Raw genomic sequence first — 20,901 nt, 5'->3', positions numbered from 1 at the left:
GATTTTTAAGAAGCCTCCAAATTTTTTTCCAGAGTGGTTGTACTAGTTTGCATTCCCACCAGCAGTGTACAAGAGTTCCTTTTTCCCCACATCCTCTCCAACACCTGTTGTTGGTGTAGCATTTTATCAAAATTAGATAATCATCTTTCATGCTTGCTTTGGCAGTAAATATGCTAAAATTGGAATGATACAGAGATTAGTGTTGCCCCCAGGCAAGGATGATACATAAATTTGTGAAGCATTCCATATTTTAAAAAATAATAATCTTTCAAAACCTTGCAGCATATTAAATCGGTTTATTTAATATTCACTGGTTTTATTGTGATTAAAATACTTAATTTTAATTTTTAGAAAACAGTGAATTATTCAGATAAAATGCTTTTCTATCCAAAAAGAAATCTATGTGATTTGTAGTCTATGATAAAATAAAAATCTATGTACTTGTACCTAAACCCAATGACATACTTAAATAACATTAATGTAAGTTTTAAAAATCTTATGTATTTTAGAAAACACATGCAAGTCAGTTTTTAAAGTAAACGTCTTAAGAAGCAACACTAGCTTTGCAAATACTACTCTTCTAAGTGAAGATGTGAAAGATAAGCCAGTTGGTTGTTTGTAAAAAATCAGCACTTTTTACTTTCATTACTAACAACACTCTGACAAATGACATAATGCTCAACTTACTTATAAATCAGTGTAACTTTCCTTAGAACACAGTTTCTACTAAACTTTTAATGAAATGAAAGAAATTATTTGGAAAACTGAGGCCTGCTGAACCTAAGTGATAACATATTGGAAGCTTTGCAAATACCCAGAGAAAAATGAGGGGAAAGAAGAGAGGGATGAAACAGATGATAAAATAAACATAAAAGAGGAAGAGGAAAATTAAATTCTTCGGAGGCTGTGTTAGGGACTGACTGAAAGTTAACTTGAGAAATCTAATGAGGCCCTTGTTGCAGAACTATAGCAGCAAGGAGGTAGATTGTATCATTATTGGAAAAGCAGGTGGAGGATAGTTTGGTTATAACCTAGAGAAGCAGAATTGAATAATCTATATATTTCATAAATTTTTACTTAGTCCCAGTTTTGTGGAATTCTTTGGCATCTCTCTAAATGGAAATGAAGGAAAGGGAATGCAAGAGAAACAGATTACATCTGACAAATGTGACACAAGGCCTGGAGTTAGGAAAATCACCATAGTAAGATATACTATTCCTTCCCCCGCTCCCTCTTTTCCATGTGTCTCCCTCCTTCTCTCTCCCCTCCTTTCTTTCAACATCTATAGAGCACCTATTGCAACAACCATTGTAAAAGTACAGAATAAACTGCAAAGTTTCATGACAGAGAAATATTGGTAGGCAAAGAACAAGTATACTTTGCTAAGTTGCTATGAACATATCTAAAATATACTGAGTTCTTATCACTCTTCTAAATACTTCATACAATTAATTATTTAGTGTCCATCACATCCTTATGTAATAAGTACTGTTACTATCCACGTTTTGCAAATGAGGAAATGGCTAAAAATTTCATGCAAGTTTTTCAATGCCACACTTCTAATAAGCTGCAGAATTTTCATTTGAATGCAGGGAAAATAGCTGTGTGCCACTTCTGTGCTCTATTACATGATGCAAATACAAAGTAGAAGATATAAGGCCTGGGTTCTACAGAAACACAAAAAGTACATTTATTTTTCCAACTATCTGCTCATACAACATTCCTGAAGCCATTAGTCATTACACAATATGTTAGCAAATTGGGGAGGTTTGTCTTTTGGTAGGAAAAATAATGGCTCATTCATCAAATTCAATATTTTATGTATGCTACAGAAACAATTAGCAATGTCTTAAGTGGTATAAATTTTCTTAGTTGCCTATTGAAATGATAAACTCTAAGGCATGAAAAGTTTTGAGAGCAGATGAGGTAAGCTTTTAAGGAAAGATGCAAATCTGCCAAGGACAAGGAGGGAAATTATGCTAGGTAGATCAAATAGTGAAGGTAAATCTTTTTCAAAAGAAAGATCACTGTATACACTGGCTAACTCAATGTGGTTAGGACTTAGTGTGTTTAAAAACTGAGCATAGCTGACATGTATTTGTGAGACAGCATAAGATTTTGTATAGTATTTGTGAAATAATGTATGTCTTTGAGTCATGGTCTCTAAAACCAGGTGCATCACAAGCTATGAAAACAATGCAGTCAGGCTTCTTTGACCTTGTGCAATGCAAGTATTATCTGCAGTTAAGAGAACTAGGAGTTGGGCATGGCAATACACACTTGTAGTCCCTGAATGTCTATATTCCTGCTCAAGCAGGAGAATCGCAAGTTCAAGTCTTGTCTGGACTACATGGGGAGTTCACAGTCAGCCTGGGCAACTTATTGAGATCCTGTTTCAAAATAAAATTTTATGAAAGGAGGATGGGCTGGGATATAAAGATCAGTGGTATAGTGCTTGCCTAGCATGCACAAAGCTCTGTGTGGAGAAATACAGATATTCTTTAGTTGGTTAGTTTTATGCAAACTAGTCCTTTGATGACTATAATCTTTCTAGTCTTTCTTGAGTCAGGGAGCCAAGAAAATGTTTCCTACTCCCACAGAATTTCACAGTTTTTTTTAAATAAAGCACTTTTTAAAAAGTTGATCTTGATGTTGAGTTGTGCTTTTTCCCCCAAAATACAAATATTCCTAATTTGTTGACCTTTTATGTATCAACAAGCATTTGCTAACAGTGTGCAGATATTTTTAAAAATAATAATACAGTTAATCGTCCCATCAAAGTAAAGGTGACACTTTAAAAGTGAACAAAAAAAGCACCGTTTTCAAAGATAACTCGTGCTATAGAACACTTGATAATATGTTTGATGATGCTTCCCTTTGACAAATCTATGTAACGGCAGTACCCTTTAAAAGTCTTATATCTATTTCTTTCCTCCTTTCAGTGTAGGATTTTCTACCTTGTTTAAAATATTGGAAAACTTCTGAGCATTGTACAAGAACAGTTGATGGACCTCAAGGTGAGAGAAATGCATACCAAAATTTTACCAAAATACCTTTGCATGATGGGTAGATGAATTTGACAACCTTGCCTGACAATTGATAGGTACAGACCAGGATGCAATTGTTCCTTTTAGAGTTTCTTATCCTTGGGGATCATTTTCTGCGCTGGTAGCTGCTAAATGCAATCATAGACCTGACTTCTGACTCATTACAGTCAATATTTATAAACCGTAAATCACAATTTTTTGAAAATATGAGCATATTGAATCATCTTTTCTCACCAAAGAGTCATTTTACTATTATTATTTTTTTTAGTTGTAACCAACCCATATCAGAGGCTTAACATTTTTAATACTGGTATTTGTATTCTCCTGTCATTCTTTATATTTCAGGTTTGTGTATATACTATTACATATATAAAATAACAGCTCAGTAACAAATGCTTAAAACTTTTTTGTGAAAGAAATTTGGGAACCACTGTGATAGAAGCTGAAGAATAGGTTGATTATAGGAGTCACAGAAATGGCCAACTGACCAAGGTTGGTGAAGCAGCCTGCTTTTCTGGCTCTGCCACTCATAGTTAACTTATCTTGGGCAACTTATTTTACCTTCCTGAGTATCATTTGTGTAAAAAAGATATTACCTAATCAATCAGATTCTAGTGAGCATTATGTAGATGTAGGTAAGTGATGGCACATTGAACATATTCAATAAATGCAGCTAAAAAATCACCTTTGGTATAGCAAGATTTAATACAAAAAAGCCAAAGCTACAGTTCTAAAGAACATAGAACAATGAATACATTATTTTAAGATAATTTGTCTCTATATCTGCTCCTTAAAAGTCTGTATTTATTGAGGACAAGGGTTCTGTCACAGTTACCCCTCTAAAACCAAGAGTGTTGCCTGGTACATAGATCTCCAATAAATATTCCTATGAACATGAGTGGGAAATAAAACCTAGAGAGAAAAGGGGGGTACACTGGCTTTAGTTTCCACATTCTGGCCATTTGGAAAATGCCGGGCTCCACTAAGAGTTCACCAGATCCCATCTGGGAAAACCAACAGGTCTCTGCAGATGAGGCTGAACCCCAAAGCAGACAGGAGCCAAACAGTGGCCAATTGGTTAACTCCTTTTGTGAGTTCTTAGCCTTTCCATGTTATAAGAATTCACAGTGATCAGTTATTTTTGGCTAAAGCTAAGTCAAGACAACTGTATGCTGGACAACAGCCTGCAGGTAGTTAGTCTAGGGAGCAGACATGACCACTAAAGGCAATCCAGTCCATGAACTCTGCGTCTGACTGAGCACAAGAGATGAAGTGTCAGCAACTCTGACCACTGCCAGCCCAGCTCTGACATGACTCACAAACATATTACTCATCTCATTCTCACCTTTTTTACTGTCCAGTGGAACTCAATTTTCCTTTAAAAACTAACCAAAAGCCTAAATATTTTCATTAAGCTTGTGAATGACCACTAATTGCATTGCATTTAGTTAAATAGGCTTCTGAATTATTCATGTACATTGGGATTTTTTTCCTGCTGCTTTTTGGGAAGGCATTATCATCAAATTTCATTAAATTTACTACATGAAATAAATTTTTCTGATGATAAAACAATCTTATTTTTCAATTCTAATAAAACCATTTTACTGATTTTTAACTTTGAGAAAAAGTACATGCAGCTCTGTAAAACAGCAATTTCATGAGTTTCCAAACTCCAGGCTCCTTTATAGCTCTATTTGGCAATTACAGAGATTTATATCCTGTCCTCGTCCCCCACAAAAATGCAGAGCTGAGCTGTCTAGTTGACTTAGAGACTGACTTAGAGGTCTTCACATTCATTATCTTCAATAATAAGCTGTTACACTAAGTTAATGATTTAAAACTAGTATATGTTTGAGAGTGGAAAAAGGAAGTTTAAAACTAATTTATGGGAACATAATCCACTGGTCATTTTCACGTTTCATCAAAAAATATTTTAGAGGGTGTCTATATAGTAATTGATCACATTAGACTGACAGAATGTAGTGTTATTGCTTTACTAATAAGAGAAGGAAGTCATTCATCTTCTTTTAAGTCCAGACTATCAGCATAACTTGACAATTCATCATTTATTGAGAAATTAACACATTATAAAAATTATAAAAAAGAATAATACCGTGCATGTGGTTGATATTATAAGTCAAATGACATTCATATCAATACATTATGTGGTTTACTACATAGTAAAAACTGTAAATATCTTGGTCACTCTTCAGTATCTCATAATATTCAACTATAAGTATAAATTACTTTCAGTCTTTCACTGAGACAAAATAACTAATAGACAACATACAACAATCACCTTTATTTATTGATTGATTTTTTTGTCTTTTCTTTTTTGGTGCTGGGCTCGAACCCAGGGCCTCACGCATGCTAAACAATCACCTTTAAAAACTATGTATATAATATGAATTTTTACAAATCTGAGTGATTCAAGTTTTTTGTTGTTGTTATTTTTGTAGTAAACTAAGTATACTTGAAATAAAGTCACCAGGACTTCCTAGTGCAACTTTGGTGAAACAATTCTGTTTGGTTCTGGAGTTGTCATATTTTATTTATAGAATTTATATTAATATTTTAACTAACAACTTGCACTATTTAATTTCTGATAACATAAATTAATTTCTCTGTGCTTTACATGCTGGTTTTCTATAAGACTTAGATATCAATTTAATTTTTTAAACACTTGGTTTGAAAGTGTTTTCAGAAAATAAACTTATTAAATGAACCTAATTTCTAATCAACATCTACCATATGCTTAATATTTCATTTGCATCAAGATATTTTGAAATCATTTTACTGGTATTAATGAACATAAAGCTAGCATGTAAAATTATAAAATTTACAATAATAACATTAACAATCTAAAATTTAATTTATTATTAAATGAATTTTAAAATATTTATATTGATTAAGGCCACATTTTTGGAATTTACAAACCATTCTATGCACTTACATTCAACACATAAGCAATGCTACGACTACACTAAAGGCTTTGTGCTGTACTGTGTCCTTTTTTTCCTCCTGATACCTCAGGGAATAAGGACAGTGGAGAAAGAGCTAGAAACATCAGGGAGCAAGTCACCATTGATAAAAGCTTTAAGCATTTAAGGCAGATATATGAGAGGCAACTTTTTTTAATTAGAGAAATTTTATCTCCAAGAATTAGAGCTTTGGTTTTTCACATGAGAGTAAATAAGAAATACAAAATCTAAGAACATCCAGTTATGGTATGAGAGAGGAGTGAGGAGAGAAAGAGAGAAGAGAAGAAAGACTCTGAAATCAATAGAAAACAAACTTAAAATTTAGATCACTGTTAATATTTTCTATATTATTTCCCTTTGCCAATTGCCTTTATATAAACTTCATACCTAAAATTTTAAGGCTAAGTACATTGAAAATCTTGTTTTTCCACTGATGCTCCATAAGCAGGAGCAAACCCAGCTATATCAGTATCTCTGCTCTAAGGAGGTGTTTGTGGGATCTCTGTGTCCAACAAATCATTCTTATTTTATTGTTAAGCTATGTGTGCTACACTTTTCCCAAAATGCTACCTTTCTCAGAAATCTACATTTCTGCAATGTGAACTTGTAAGACACATATCTCTCTGTCATTACCTTTTATTATATTGTGCTCCTGATTTACCCTATATAAATTTATACTAGTGAACTAAGTAAGGCATCACATACTGAAATTGTATCCTGGTGACACAATTGGTATACCCATCATAATATTCCTTTAGGTCAATCATGTTTTGTATATGGGAAAATAAATGAGAGAAATTACAAGTTGCTCTTCCTTATTGGCCCAAGAAGGACAAACTAGAGATATTTCATTTTTTCTTCTACAGTCGGAGTATTTATTTGCTTAACAAGTGTCACCAGATACTGCTTTGAAAATTATGAAAGCATAGTCTTACACATCATAGCATTCTTCAGATTATGGCAATCTGTGCTCCATGAACTTCTGAATTATCTCCTCTCTTTCCTGCATTTTTAGTTCCTTTTTTTCTACCCCTCCCATCTTTAAAAAAATAAATATCTTATCTCCTGTTGAACACAGAAGGACCCTTTATTTGATCCTAATGCTACAATCTTTTCTCCTAAACTGTTTGGCATGTAGGACCTACAATTTGTTTTCATTTCTTCTCACTAAATTCACTCTTGAAACCATAGTAATTCAGGACCATCCTGGATTTTAGCTCTGAGAGTCCCAATTTTAAACAGGAAATACTCAATATTAAGCAAATCAAGACAGTTGGTCACCAAAAACTCTTCTTCTTCCTGTCATCTCTACCTCTAGTCACTCTTTCTACTGTGGTAGCTAAACTTACCTTTAATACATTCTTTCCTTCTCATCATCAAAGACAATATTTAGTTCAAATTCTCATTGACTCAACAGCCTGTTGTTCTAATTTCCTTGTGAGACTGATTCCTTTGCTTTTTTCCCAAAGCTATCTATCTAAAAGGCAAATCTGAATTTGTTACCCTGCTTCCTTAGCACTCTTAATAGATTTCCTTTGAAACTTACACTAGATCTTTCATGATCTTGTTTAAAACTTAAACTAGATCTTTCATGGATCTTGTCCTGCTATACATGTACACCCTTGTCTGTCATTTCTCCCTCCTTCCTTACTATCTTCCTCTAGATATTATTACTCTAAGAGTATGCTTCACACTTCTGTGGTTTTGTGTACACATTGCTCTTTCCTGGAATCCACCCTTTTCCAGAACACGTGGCTTGTCCTTCTTATCCCCCAAATTTCAGCTCAAGCTGAGCTTCCCAGGAAGCCATTCACATATATCCTGCAGATGAGGTTTCTCCTTGCCATCCCCTTGTACTTATATATTCTTCCATTTTAGCCCATACCTCATTTTATTACGATAATCTCATGTTTCTCTTTTCTTACCAAACTACAAGCTCCTAAAGGAGAGACACAGTAATTCCCTTTTGTATTCCCAGTGTCAGCAGAATTTCGGTCTCAATTAGTAACTGTGAATTAATGTTTGATGAAGTAATTATATTTCTTTAATGTGTTAGCATTTAGGAAGCAGAATACATAGAGTGCAGAGGCAGGATCTTGTAATTAAGAACTTAAGTTTACCCTACATTCCCTTACATACTTTTTAAGTGCGCATCCAATAGCTGAAGAGTGACTAAACTTATCAAAACCTGGGAAAAGTGCAGTTGATTGGCTTACCGTTCGCGCATCCCATACAGACAAAGTCTTGTCTGCAGAGCCAGTGAGAAGAGTGTTGGAGAAAGGAAAAAATTCAATGCTGTTCACAGAATCTGTATGACCATACAGTGTAAATCTGCATCTTTCACTGTATAAAGAGAAAACAAGAGTTAAAATTTTATCCCTAAGTATCTAAATGCTTCTGATGTCTACACATGCTAATGAAAATAATTTAATAATATGAGGCATAAAGGAATTCTATAAATTGCAAAACTTTTTACAACATTTTAAAGGAAAAAAAATTATAGCCAATTTATATTCTAAGCATTTTAAGAAATTAGTGGCATAAAATTGACTAAAGTTAAATTCTCTACAATTTAAAGAATCATGTTGTAAGTCATCTTTATGCTATCTTATTTATATCATGAAATAACTACATAAAATTGTCTCCAAATAATAAAGGAATATGTTAAGAAGAGAAAATCTTGTACTAATCCATAAAATAAACCAAACTTTTTTCCCCCAGTACTAGGGATTGAACCCAGGACCTCAAGACAGAAATTTTGGGGGGCATAATGTTTTCCTCAGTCTTATCTATTAGAATCACTGGAGACTCTTTTATAAAATATTCACATCCAGTCTCAGCCTTACAGATATTCTATTCCAATTCATCTGGGATGCACCCCAGGCATTGGTGTATTAACTCCTCTCCTGGCTATTGTAATTTGCCTTTAGGAATGAGACTATAAGCCAGTGTTTTTCAAAGTGTTTTACCCTGACTAGCGGAGTGAGCATCACTTGGGAATGTGTCCAAAATGGAAATCTCACCATCATCTCAAACTTACTAAATCAGAATGTCTGGAGTGGCCCAACAATCTGTTTTAGCGAGCACTCCAGGGGATTCTTCCACATGCTCAAGATTGAGAGCCGGTTAGCCAAACTACCAGAACTGACTGAGAAGGAAAGACAGCTGCAACTTTGCCTTTTGCCAGTTTAATACACACGGAACAGAATCATGACGACTGATTATTTTTAAGTAAGATTATTTATAAGACTATTTTCTTAAAAAGATTAGTAGAAACAGAGTAACTAAAAAAGTGCAGAGAACAGAGGAGTCAACATAAATTAATTCCTAGTATAATAACCAGTTAGGTAGTTTCTGACTATCTGATTCCTCTCTGGCTTGAGCCATATCATCGGCAACTATGCAGGGATGTGGGGCAGAAGACTAGACGGCAATCCTGGCTCTGACAAGCTCCAGCAGGATACCCAGAGCCAGGTGCTTTACTCTCAGTGGCAGATTTCCTTCCTGCGGGAATGAAATTATTTAATTTACTCAGATAGACAGCCTGGCTCCAATATTCTGAGATTCTTATACCAAAGTAGTAAATATAAAATAAAGGGGAGAAGTCAACATGAGCATGACATCTAAGAACTGTTAGGAACAAAGTTTGTGCTTCCCTTCTTAAATTTTAGCATTTTTGAAAGGACGAAGGATACTAAGATCTTTATGCATATTAATATGCATTCAAGTTGCTCAGCAAAACTCACCTTTACATACCAAGACTAGTATTACAGTCATTTATATCAGGAATAAGGAGATATAATCAGTAAATTCATTAATTAGGAACATTTACCTCAAAACTAATGAGACGGGCTGATAAAGTTTATCATAAAATAAGTTTATGATAAATAAAGTTTATGATGTGTAAATATATAATGGGATCAGAAAAATGACCTGTGATTGACTCCTTATTCTTGTGAGTAAAGTATATTGAAACATGTTAACTTGTCTGTATGTGTATATTGCTACTTTTCTACTATGGTTATAGAGTACCATAGTAATATTACAGACTGATATACAAGCCTAAAATATTTAATACATGGCTTTATCAGAAATAGAGAATATATTTCCTATGATATATACTAATAAATTTGTAGGTGAAATTGAATTTTACTTAACGATATTTAAGTTTTCACAGAAAGTTGTTAAAACGTAAAATAAATTGTTTTCTTTATTCAAAGAATGACTTTGGTAGAAATTTTAACTATTTTCTAATGATCCTAAAGTGTAAGTACAAAACATTTTTTTTCTAAGTTTATATTCCAAGTTCAATATCTTCAAGTAATCATCTTTAAATATTAGTATTATATTTATAGCTGTATGGAGTTATAGCTCTATGGACAGACAGAGAAGTAGGGAGAGGAGGGGGGACTTACAAGAAAAATGAGAAAATGATATTATTATATTAAAATTGCAAATATTAAATTAAATTATATATAAATCAATCATAAAACAAAATGAATAAAATTAAAGCCATTCCTGAATGTGGAGTAAATACATTCTTAGTACAAGAGATATCACTCTCTAAAATGTGTGAGGATTCACCACAAGCTGTTGTCAAGGGTTTATGTGGCATTTCCACAGAATTAGATTTCACAGTGCCTAGCAGAGAGTTCCTGTTCTACCATGAAAGGATAAACAGTGACACCAGTGGTCAGGCCCTGATAGAAGACTGAAGATTAATTCTAATCAGAGTGCAGAAACTTGACCAAGTACCTCATATACTCACTTTGGATTCCAGCAAAACTCCACTGGAAGAATCATGATCAGATTTATGAATTAAGTTCAAAACTAAAGTAGATTTGACTTACCAAAGAATAAAACCAGTCATGAAAAGGTAATGATAATATGCCCAAAATTACACTGCTCACTGGAACAGAACTCACTACTTGAAGTAGGAAGGAAACCTAATGTAGTTTCCCTAAATTTGTCATCCAGCGTAAATTTTTTAAATGCCACATATATTAAGAGGTTGAAAAATGCAAACCATAATCAAGAAAAACAAATAAATAGTGATAGAAACAGACCCTGAATCAATTGTTGGAAATCAAAGATGAAGACTTCAAACAATCTATTATAAGCATGTCTTAGGATGTAAAGGAACAGAGAGTTAAAATGTGTGTACAAATAGAAAAATCTAAAACATAAATCAAAATCATAAGAAAGAGAAATAGAGGGGGTGAATTTCATCAAAGTACATTATATGTATGTATGGGAATATCACAATGAAATTCCTTTGTACAATTAATACATGGTAATAAAAAGAGGCCCATGTAAGAATGGGATAAATACATGAAATAAAAAAGTTCATTGTGTGAACAAAATATCAGCTTGAATACTACAGGGAAAAAGGGGTTCACAGAATTGAACAGAGATCAATAAAAATTCTCTAATTTGAAGCACAGAGAAAATGTACTGCAAAACATATAGAAATAGTTTCAGTTATTAGTGGATAAGGTCACAAGGTCAAACATATTTATATAATTGGATTTTAGGAGACAGGTGTAGAGAAGAAGGGAGAAAAGGGAGTAGAAACATTTTTGAAGACACAATGGCTAAAATATTTCCCAATTTAATGAAAAATATCAAAGTACTAATCCAAACAAAGCTCAGAAAAATCCAAACATGATTAATAAGAGACAGACTGCATCTAAACATATCAAAGTTGAACTGACAAAGCAAAACATAAGACAAAAAAAATAAGAAAAAAATCCAAAAGTAGCCATAGATAAGAGAAACATAACATACAGGGAATTATGATACAAATGACAACTGACTTTGCACAACAAATAATAAAGAAAGAATAATGATTTTAAGAGATGAAAACTTCTATATTCAATTAAAAATACCTATAATCATGAGGATAATAAAACTTGAGAAAATTCATTGACAATAGATCTTTCCTACAAGAAATGCTGAAAAGAAGTTATTTGGACTAAATGAAAATGATACCAGATAGAAATATCTGTATGCAGAAAAGAATAAAAGCATCTGAAATGATCAATGCATAAGTAAATATAAAATACCTTTTCTTCATTTTAAAAGATAGCTGGCTGCTGTAGAAATTTCAATATTTGGAGGATATATAAAGGATGTAGATGTAAAATATAAGTGAGCAATACCACAAAATATAGGGGTATAAACAAATTTATGCTATTTTAATGTCCTTACATATTAGATGAAGTTAATATTAACATGTTACATTTTGATTAAAATAAACAATTGAGTGCTGCAACAACATGCTTTAATCTCAAAACACCTAATTTTAGTCTCAAAAAAATTAAAGATTCCAGACAAATAAACATACACATTAAACGATTCCACTTATATGAAGTGTAAGCATATTTGTTTTATGATTCCAAGAGTTAGAAAAGTATTTGCTATGTGGAGTGGGTTTTCACGAGATGAAATTTTCTATGGTCATAAAAATATTCTACGTCAATATTAGTTTCCCTGACATAAACTTTTGTAAAATCTCACCAAATTGAAAACTTAAAACCTGCTTGTTTCACTATAGACATCTACTATCTCAATTAAAGGATTAAATATGACTTGCCAGAATGCTTTTTCCTCCAGCTTTATTTTGATAATTGGGACACTAGAAATCTTTAGAATACTTATTTCTCTGAATAATTCAATATTGGCCATGATCTTATCTCCTATTTCTTTTGCTTTCTGAATGTATGTACTGTATAGCTGCTGCATATTTTTTATTTTTAATTGGAAAGGCAAGGAAACATATAGAATTAAAAAATTAAAATCTACAAAAGATTTAACAGAAAAAAATAAGTGAAAGGAAAGCAATAAAGATACTTGAGGGAAAAAGAAGCACAATTAATAATAGCAGCAACAAAATATTATAGTATGGTGAAGATTTTAATTTGTTATTAAAATAGTTTTACCTATCACTAACAGAAGCATTGCTAAATGTAAATACCTTATTATTGTTAATTTTTTAAAAAAATAAATGAGTATGATTTTTATTATTTTTTAAAAAGGCATTTTTAACTGTAAAGATTTATTTTCTCACCTTAACATTTTTTGCATATAGACTTTGCCATTAATTGAATTAAAAGTTCTTCTGTTTGCAGACTTTAGCAATGTTTTTAGGCAAATGCAAAACCATTAAAATATATGTTTTATCACAATCTTAATCTAATAAATTAACATACACAAAGAATATATAATCTGATAATATGTATAAATGTAATCTGGTATGTGTAATCTTACACATATACCAATGTGCTTTTGGCAAAGCATTGTGCACATTCATAATTTATATTCAGGGTTTGTCTGTTGTCATTAAAACCCAGTTCAATTACTTGGGAGTATATTCATTTAGGTGGCAGGTAAGGGAAGCATTCTTCAATAATATATTATAGCACACATTTCTTCTCAAACAAAATGGAAAAGTTAGGTCTTCACATAGCTTAAGGGAAGAAAAAACTGCTTAAGAGGGGAGAAGAATCTACTGACAAGTGAGTCACTGGCTTAAGGAGTGGGGCATTCCTGGCAGACAGGCTGCAAGAGCAGGCTTGTGAGAGATTAATTAGCTGCCAAAAAAGGAAAGTCCATTCAGAATTCCTTTCCAAGGTGAAAATGGACTAAAGTGATGGAGCATGACAGTACCACAAAGGATGAAAATGATTTGTACATTTCCATCAAAACATAAACACTGGAGCTTCATGCAATTCTCTCTTTTTCCCTGTCTGCTATTTTCCTAACACTTTGTAGGAAGAAGTTAATTCATGGCCAATAGCTCTTTCTTAACTTACCTCATGTTTTTCCTTTATTTCTTTTTGTCTCCTCTACTCTGTTTCCTTGCTGCTTTGATTTCATTTATTATTTTGGTAACTGAATGATAGCTATTTCTCTCAACTTTCAACTTGCTATAAAACAAGGTTATCTATGTTTCTAGGTCAGACATATTTCATTTAAAATGTATTTTCCATATATATGCTAGTTGTAAGAAGACACCACTTTAAGACACAGTTTTCCTTTTGAGACATTATGCTTCAGGGCTTTTATTTCTATGTGGTTGTTTAATGCCACTGATATTAAATATGAAATGTCACCTTCAAAACCTTGGGGTTGTATGAATATGTAGACCAAGAAAATGTGGTTAATGAAACTATAGCACATTTACAGAAATACAACCAGCAAGATATTATTGAGTTTTAAAAATCTGCCCTTCTTTTGAAAGCAAGTACCAGAATTTACCTCCATGTTAGCTTGTCATAAGAATTTAGCATGTAGCTTGAATTTTAAATGGCATTTTTGTAATTGAACTAACATACAATGTTAAAACTTCCCATGGACTTATCTGAAATAAAAGTTACCATATATCTAAATCTAATAATTTAACATGAACAAACAAAAACGTACTTAAATCACTACCCTGCAGCTCATAAAATCCAAGTTCAGTGAGGAAGTTACTCTACTGTCCTATTTATTTGTAAAAGTTTAAATGTAAGCTATTTTTAAAACCCACCAGAATTCTGTATCTTGACAAGAAAAACTCTTCAAATGATACCCATAATTTGATTTCAAAGTCAGAATGCTTTTACAATGAAAGCATTTTGTTTTATATTACCAAAAATAATATACAATACTTCCTTATATAATAGTCTCTTTCTGTGTGACCTCAGAATTCAGTTGAATGTTTAGTAGCAGGGATAATATCTAAGTATTAAATATTATGTAGGCTCCGTAGCACTATGGGAAAGTTCCCTACAATTTGTATGCATGTGGAAAGGGGTTTGATAAGATAGTCTAAGACAAGGGAAGTCCTTTGCCCAAACACTTGACAATAAACATACAAACAGAGCATTCCCCACATGATCATAAAACTCTTCTTACAGGAGGGCAGACTCCTGGCAAGCTCAAGTACAGTCAGCCCTCTGTGTACAGGGATTCTTCATCTGTGGATTTAACAAATCAGGGATAAAAACTGCACAAAAACTTTACACCTGTTCTAAACTTATCCACACATTTCTTCTTTGTCATTATTTCTTAAACAATTCAGTATACTAACAATTTACATAGGATTTAGATAGTTTGAGGTATTTTAAGTAATCTAGAAATGATTTAAAGTATTCAGGAGGGTGAGGATATGCATAGGTTATATGCTCCATTAGTCAAGACTCTTGGTTGCTGTAACAAAATACCTGATGGAACAACTTAAAAGAATGAAAGATTTATTTTGGTTCATGGTGTCGATCCATCATTGCACCTGTCTCTATTACTTTGGGCACAAGACAAGGCTGAATATCATGGTGACAGACCTGTGTGGAACAAGAGGCTGTCTTCACCTCATGGTAGACATGAAACAGAGAGAGACAGAATGCCTATGCTAGTGGGCTTTCTCTTTTTCCCCTTTATTCCACCCTGACTCCCATCCTCTGGGATGGTGCTGCCCGCATTCAGGTTGGATTTTCCTCCCTTTTTTAGTAATCCCTGGAAATGTCCTCACAGACACACCTAGGTGCTTATCTCCAAGGTGCTAACCTCCTAGGTGCTTCTCACTCCAATTAAGATAGCAATGAATATTTATCATCACATATGAAAATATTGCATCATTTTATATAAGAGACAAGCATTTCTCAGATTTTGATATGTGGTGGGAACAGGAGTGTTTTAGCAAGGTGGGGTTGTGAGGTGTCAAGGAGGGCATGCACATGACAATGAGAAAATTTGGAAGCATGGCAATAAACTTGAAAATAGAAAATGAAAAGAAGGTCCCATATTAAAATTGTAATCAGAGGCAAGTTAATAAAGGCCAAAGAAAATAACTTTGTAACTCAACAATTCCTACATTTCACATTACAGTTTAAGCTTACATTATTACTTACTATTTTTAGTAATTTACACACATTACTTACCAAGAATGTGAAGTACAATCAGCAATCATCATCTGTGTTTTCATACTTCCTAATTTGCCTACTTGCTAAAATATATTTGTATAGCAAAGATTCTCTACTTGATCAAACTCTAGTCAGGGATCTCTGAGCCCTCTTCTCAACAAGGGCTCGTCCTTGACCTAGAAAAGTCTCAAAACATCACTTCAATTATTCCTCTCCACCACATTAAAACACTTGAACACTACCCCAGTTTCCAAAAGTTCAAGGTTGCTTCCCTAACATGACCCTAGCTCCTCTTAATGTGCCTGCCTGAGAAAGCTCAGGGCTGTCAAAAAATTGTTTGTTCAAACCAACACCTGATAAGAACTCTTTCCTGGAGCAGAATCCTTCTTTTATTCATTTGAGATGTATATGAATCTCTTAAAACTCAGGAACGTCTTCTTCAAAGGACCGGAAAATCATTCCTTTAAAATGGAATCATTGGCTAAGCTAGTTAGATAGATAGGGTAAAAAAACCCAAGATTATATGCTGTATATTTCTAGAAAGCTAGAAGAAAGAAATTTGTAATGTTTTCAGCACAAAAAAATGATACATGTTTGAGGATATAGATATACCTACACTGATTTAAGCATTGTATAACATACACATGTATGGAAATTTCACACGGTACCTATAAATATGTGTGAATTGTAAAAATAAAAAGTAACTACTAGGGATGAAAGTGCCCTGGCTTCCATTCTCTCTTGGAAGATAGAATTGTTTACAATAACCAACTGTTCCTAATTTTCACTACCTTGCATGTAAGGTTTCTGTTCCTTCCTTTCCCTTTTCCCTAGTGCTGTCTTGAAAATGTTCGGTCACTTCAAAACATAGTGGAGCTCAAATCACATGGGACCCTCTTCCTTTTACAGTAGTACACTACTATTGTCCAGATAGATTTCTGTCCTTACCACATTAACAAGTGTCTAGCTTCACTTGTCTTTGACAATAACCCCCAAATCAATACCTGTAGTACTTATATGGTCATGAGCAGACATGGTATGTATGAGTGGTAAAAATTTTGAGTCACATGTTTGCAGATGTGATTAAACTCTGCTCTGCCTTCTTATTTCAACTCTGATCCTGCAGAGTGCCTTTCACAGTATATTTTGTGCCACGTTTTTCACACTTCTATGTTTCTTCATTGGTAACTTCATTATTTAGCATGGGCCCAAGTGTGGGACTGAAGTGCTATCTAGTGTTCCCAAGTCCAGAACACTTTGGCATCATGTGTGTTAGATAATATGTTTCATTGACATCTGAGTTTTAGAGGTGTTGTCTGTGAGTTCCATGTTATTGAGTCAACAGTATCTGTTAAATAAGGTGTCTGTACAAAACAAACAGAAAAAGCAAGGTGGAGTATTGAGTGGTTAAGGAATCAGCCTGCAGGAAGCTAACCTTGTATTTCTCCTAGAAGCAATGATTCATATTTACTAATTAACTTAGTATTGGTAGTGACATTATGGAATATAAGTATCTTAAATAATAACAATTAACAGCACTTATAAGTTCTTTAATTTACAGATAAGGAAAATGCTGCATAAAGAATTAAGGTAACACTCCATATAACACAGATGTTAATGGAGGCTGGATTTTTATTCCAAACAGCTGGTTTAATACCATTTCTTTTAATCACTATCTAAACTACCTTCTTCCTCATTGTACAGAATAATATTAATGTCTACTGAGGAACTTGGGTTGTGAGCAATTGATGAAATTATGTTCTGTGGGCAGAAAAAATGTACTTCACAGAGATTTTCTTTAATATTCACTATTGGAAATATTTCCGTGCTTATAGATAAAACAGCCATTATATGGAAAACTACATCTACTCATCACCCATAATTCGAGATAAATCAACTTCTATGGATTAAAAGCATTTTTAAATTTAGATGAAACAACTGTTAATTGGTCTAACATAGCAGTACATGCATATTACTTATATTGGGTCAAAAGAGACAATAGTACACATCTCTTCCCAACTCCATGTTCAGTGACTTTACATTGGTATCAGGAATTTATCTTGGTGGGAGTACTTATACCATGGAAGTCAACAAATGCTACACACCAAGACCTTCATTTTTTTGAATATAGATTTAAAAGAACACTATTGCCTGATGCCAACTAGCCTCAATGGGATGAATAAATTTAAGTGTCAACTTGGCTGGGGATGTCTAGATAGCTGGTACACATTATTTCTGTGTACATGCAGGAAGATATTTCATGAATAGATTGCATTTGAACCAGTAGACTGAGTAAAGAAGGTCCACCCTCACCAATGAGGGAGGATATCATCCAATCCCATAAGGGCCAGAACAGAACAAAATGGAGGAAAGGTTGATTCACTGTTTGCTTCCATTGTTGCGCCCTCAGGACATCAGACATTACAAAGTTCTTGTTCAAGTCATTTAGACTTGGACCAGGCCTTCCACCATTGGCTCCCTGGTTCTTGGGTCTTTGGGATTATATGGAAACTACACCATTAGCTTTAGACAGCATATTTGTGGGGCTTCTCAGCTCCATAATCACATGGGCTAATCCTTCAGGATAACTCTGTTTCTCTATATCCATATATGCCTTATGGGTTATGTTTTCCTGGAAGACTCCGGGTAATACACTCTGTTTACCTAGAATTTATTTACCTTTTGCATTTATACTAATTATTTTAAGATTTAAAAAAATATTTACCATCTGTTCATATTTTGCCTGTGTTAACTTCAGTTTCCTCTGTCTTCCTTACTTTATTTCTTTTTTTTCCAATTTTTAAAATATAATCCATTTGATACTATGACTAATACAAATGAACATAAAGATAACTATAAGTCCTCTGTTGTTAAGGCTGCAATGGCAAACTATTGCTTTAGTAATACCCTTTTATTTTCAGAACTTGGATTTGCTTCCTGCCATATTTACCATCTAGTTATGTATTGTGTATACCATAGTCTAAAGTGGTATAAAATATTATTTCCTTGAATATCATACAGGATAGAAAGAGCTAGACAGAAAATGTCACAGTACTGAGTTGATTCTCAGTTTCTGAAAGTTAATAAATTAAATAAAATGTAACTAAGCTTTAGAACCTATGTCTTATGATGTGGAACTATAACAGCAAATCCTTCATGTGCCTGAACCTCAGACCAAAAAAGAATGAATGAATGCTCACAGCTGCAATCATCTGGTGTTGCTTTTATATGTTTTACAGTTAGATAAATTTTTCTAAAGAAATGTAGCTTCCCAAAAATCCATGATTTAAATCCATTCAGTAGTCATTTACTGTCTTATATGTATATATAAATGTATATATATGACATCTAAAAGGGTTGTTTGAAGCATATCTAGTATATTTTTCTAAAAAAAGTTATACATAAAAATAAATTAGCACTTAAGATGACTGTGATTAATTTCTTTGTTAGCTGTAAGTAGATAAAAAATGATGTGACTTCAAATATTCTAAATCCAAAAAACATTTCTTAAATCTTTTATTCAAACCTCTTTCTACTGAGAATTTTAATATCATACGCTCACAATAGCCACATCGATATACTGAAACCTTCTGTGCCTTATCCTTTCATATCAACACTTTGAAAGATTCAGGAATGGGAACAGCTAACAACAAAAGGCAAGATCTCTAGCCACAGTAACTTTGCTCTGGGAGACTATAGAGGCTAAAATCCATAGCATAAAGGAGAAAAGGTAATGATGAAATGAGGGGGTGGGGAATTCCTAGATTATCCAGGGACTGGGTTTTGAACAAATGATATGTTAACCAGGTGTTCCCTCATGCTGAGAGCTTTCATTTAAGCTCCGTGTCTTTCTTCTAACCATAAAGGCATGGAAAACTGAACAGACTGATGACATTCCACACTGTCATATTATCCTATTTATTTCCTTCATCGCGCCAATGAATTTTGCTTGATTGTTTATTTACGTTCTTGTACTCTCTTGCCCTTGCCAACCCTGTTCACTCTATGTGGATTGTGGTCTTGACTGCACAGAAGTATATAGCTAGCCCAGAGAAGTTACTTAGAAAAAAATTTGTAACCTTAAATCAAACTACAAAACTGCATGATCTCTGAAGAGATGGCATTAGTTTCTAATACTTAACCCTGAATCCGGTATCCTTTCCTTCGAACTTTATCTTAAAATTCTAAATCTATTGTTTTAAAATAAACTCACTGATATTTAAGTGAATACCAGTTGCCATAAAAAAGCAATGGCTAGGAATGCAGCTCCGTGACAGTCCACATGTTCAATGTGTACAAGGCTCTTAGCTCAATCTCCACTATTGCTAAAAAAAGAAAAAAAATGAAAGGGTTATATGATCAATAAAAATATAAGGAATTATAGAAACTTCCAATTTTTTAGATTTGGTTTCTCATTAAAAAGTGTGATTTAGAGGACCGAATGTAATGGTGCTCACCTGCAATACTAGCTACTCAGGAGGTAGAGATAAAAGAATCAAAGTTTTAGGCCAGCCAGACAAAAAATTAAGGAGATCATATCTCAAAAACCAACTAAAAACAAAAGGACTGGGGGTGTGGTTCAACTGGTAGAATGCTTGTCTAGCAAGTGCAAGGCCCCAAATTTAATCTCCAGTACCTCAAAAAACAAAGTATAATTTAGATAAGTTAATTTTCTGACTTAGTTCACATTCCTGTTCTTAGAATTGAAATCTCTGTAAGAACATAAATTGATCAATCCTCTGTAACCATCCTTGATAGGATCCACCTGATGGGACTATTTTTCCATTTTCAGATGCTCAGCAAAAGTAGTTTTGAAAATGTTTGAATGAGGATAAAGTCATTGTTAAAGAAAATGTGGGAGATATTATCAGCCTGTCATAGGACCTTGAGGGCTGCCATAACATGTCAAGTATACAGCATTCCTCTTGACTTTATTGCTCCTATCTTTGTTACCATGGTCTTTCAGAAATG

At 33.4% G+C, this 20,901-nt stretch overlaps 1 protein-coding gene and 1 pseudogene across 1 annotated transcript in view; one reads left to right on the top strand and one right to left on the bottom strand.

The window, feature by feature from the left end:
- Nucleotides 1-20,901, bottom strand: part of Spag16 (sperm associated antigen 16) — a 985,522-nt gene that overhangs the window by 340,719 nt on the left and 623,902 nt on the right. The window contains exon 13 of the mRNA XM_074071657.1: nucleotides 8,245-8,371. Within this exon, the coding sequence (XP_073927758.1) occupies nucleotides 8,245-8,371 (127 nt within the window). The remainder of the gene's footprint in view (nucleotides 1-8,244; nucleotides 8,372-20,901) is intronic.
- Nucleotides 154-253, top strand: LOC141422846 (U6 spliceosomal RNA; annotated as a pseudogene).

This window comes from Castor canadensis, chromosome 4, assembly GCF_047511655.1.
Source record: "Castor canadensis chromosome 4, mCasCan1.hap1v2, whole genome shotgun sequence".
Lineage (NCBI taxonomy): Eukaryota > Metazoa > Chordata > Mammalia > Rodentia > Castoridae > Castor > Castor canadensis.
This window is presented reverse-complemented; position numbering and strand designations above follow the sequence as displayed.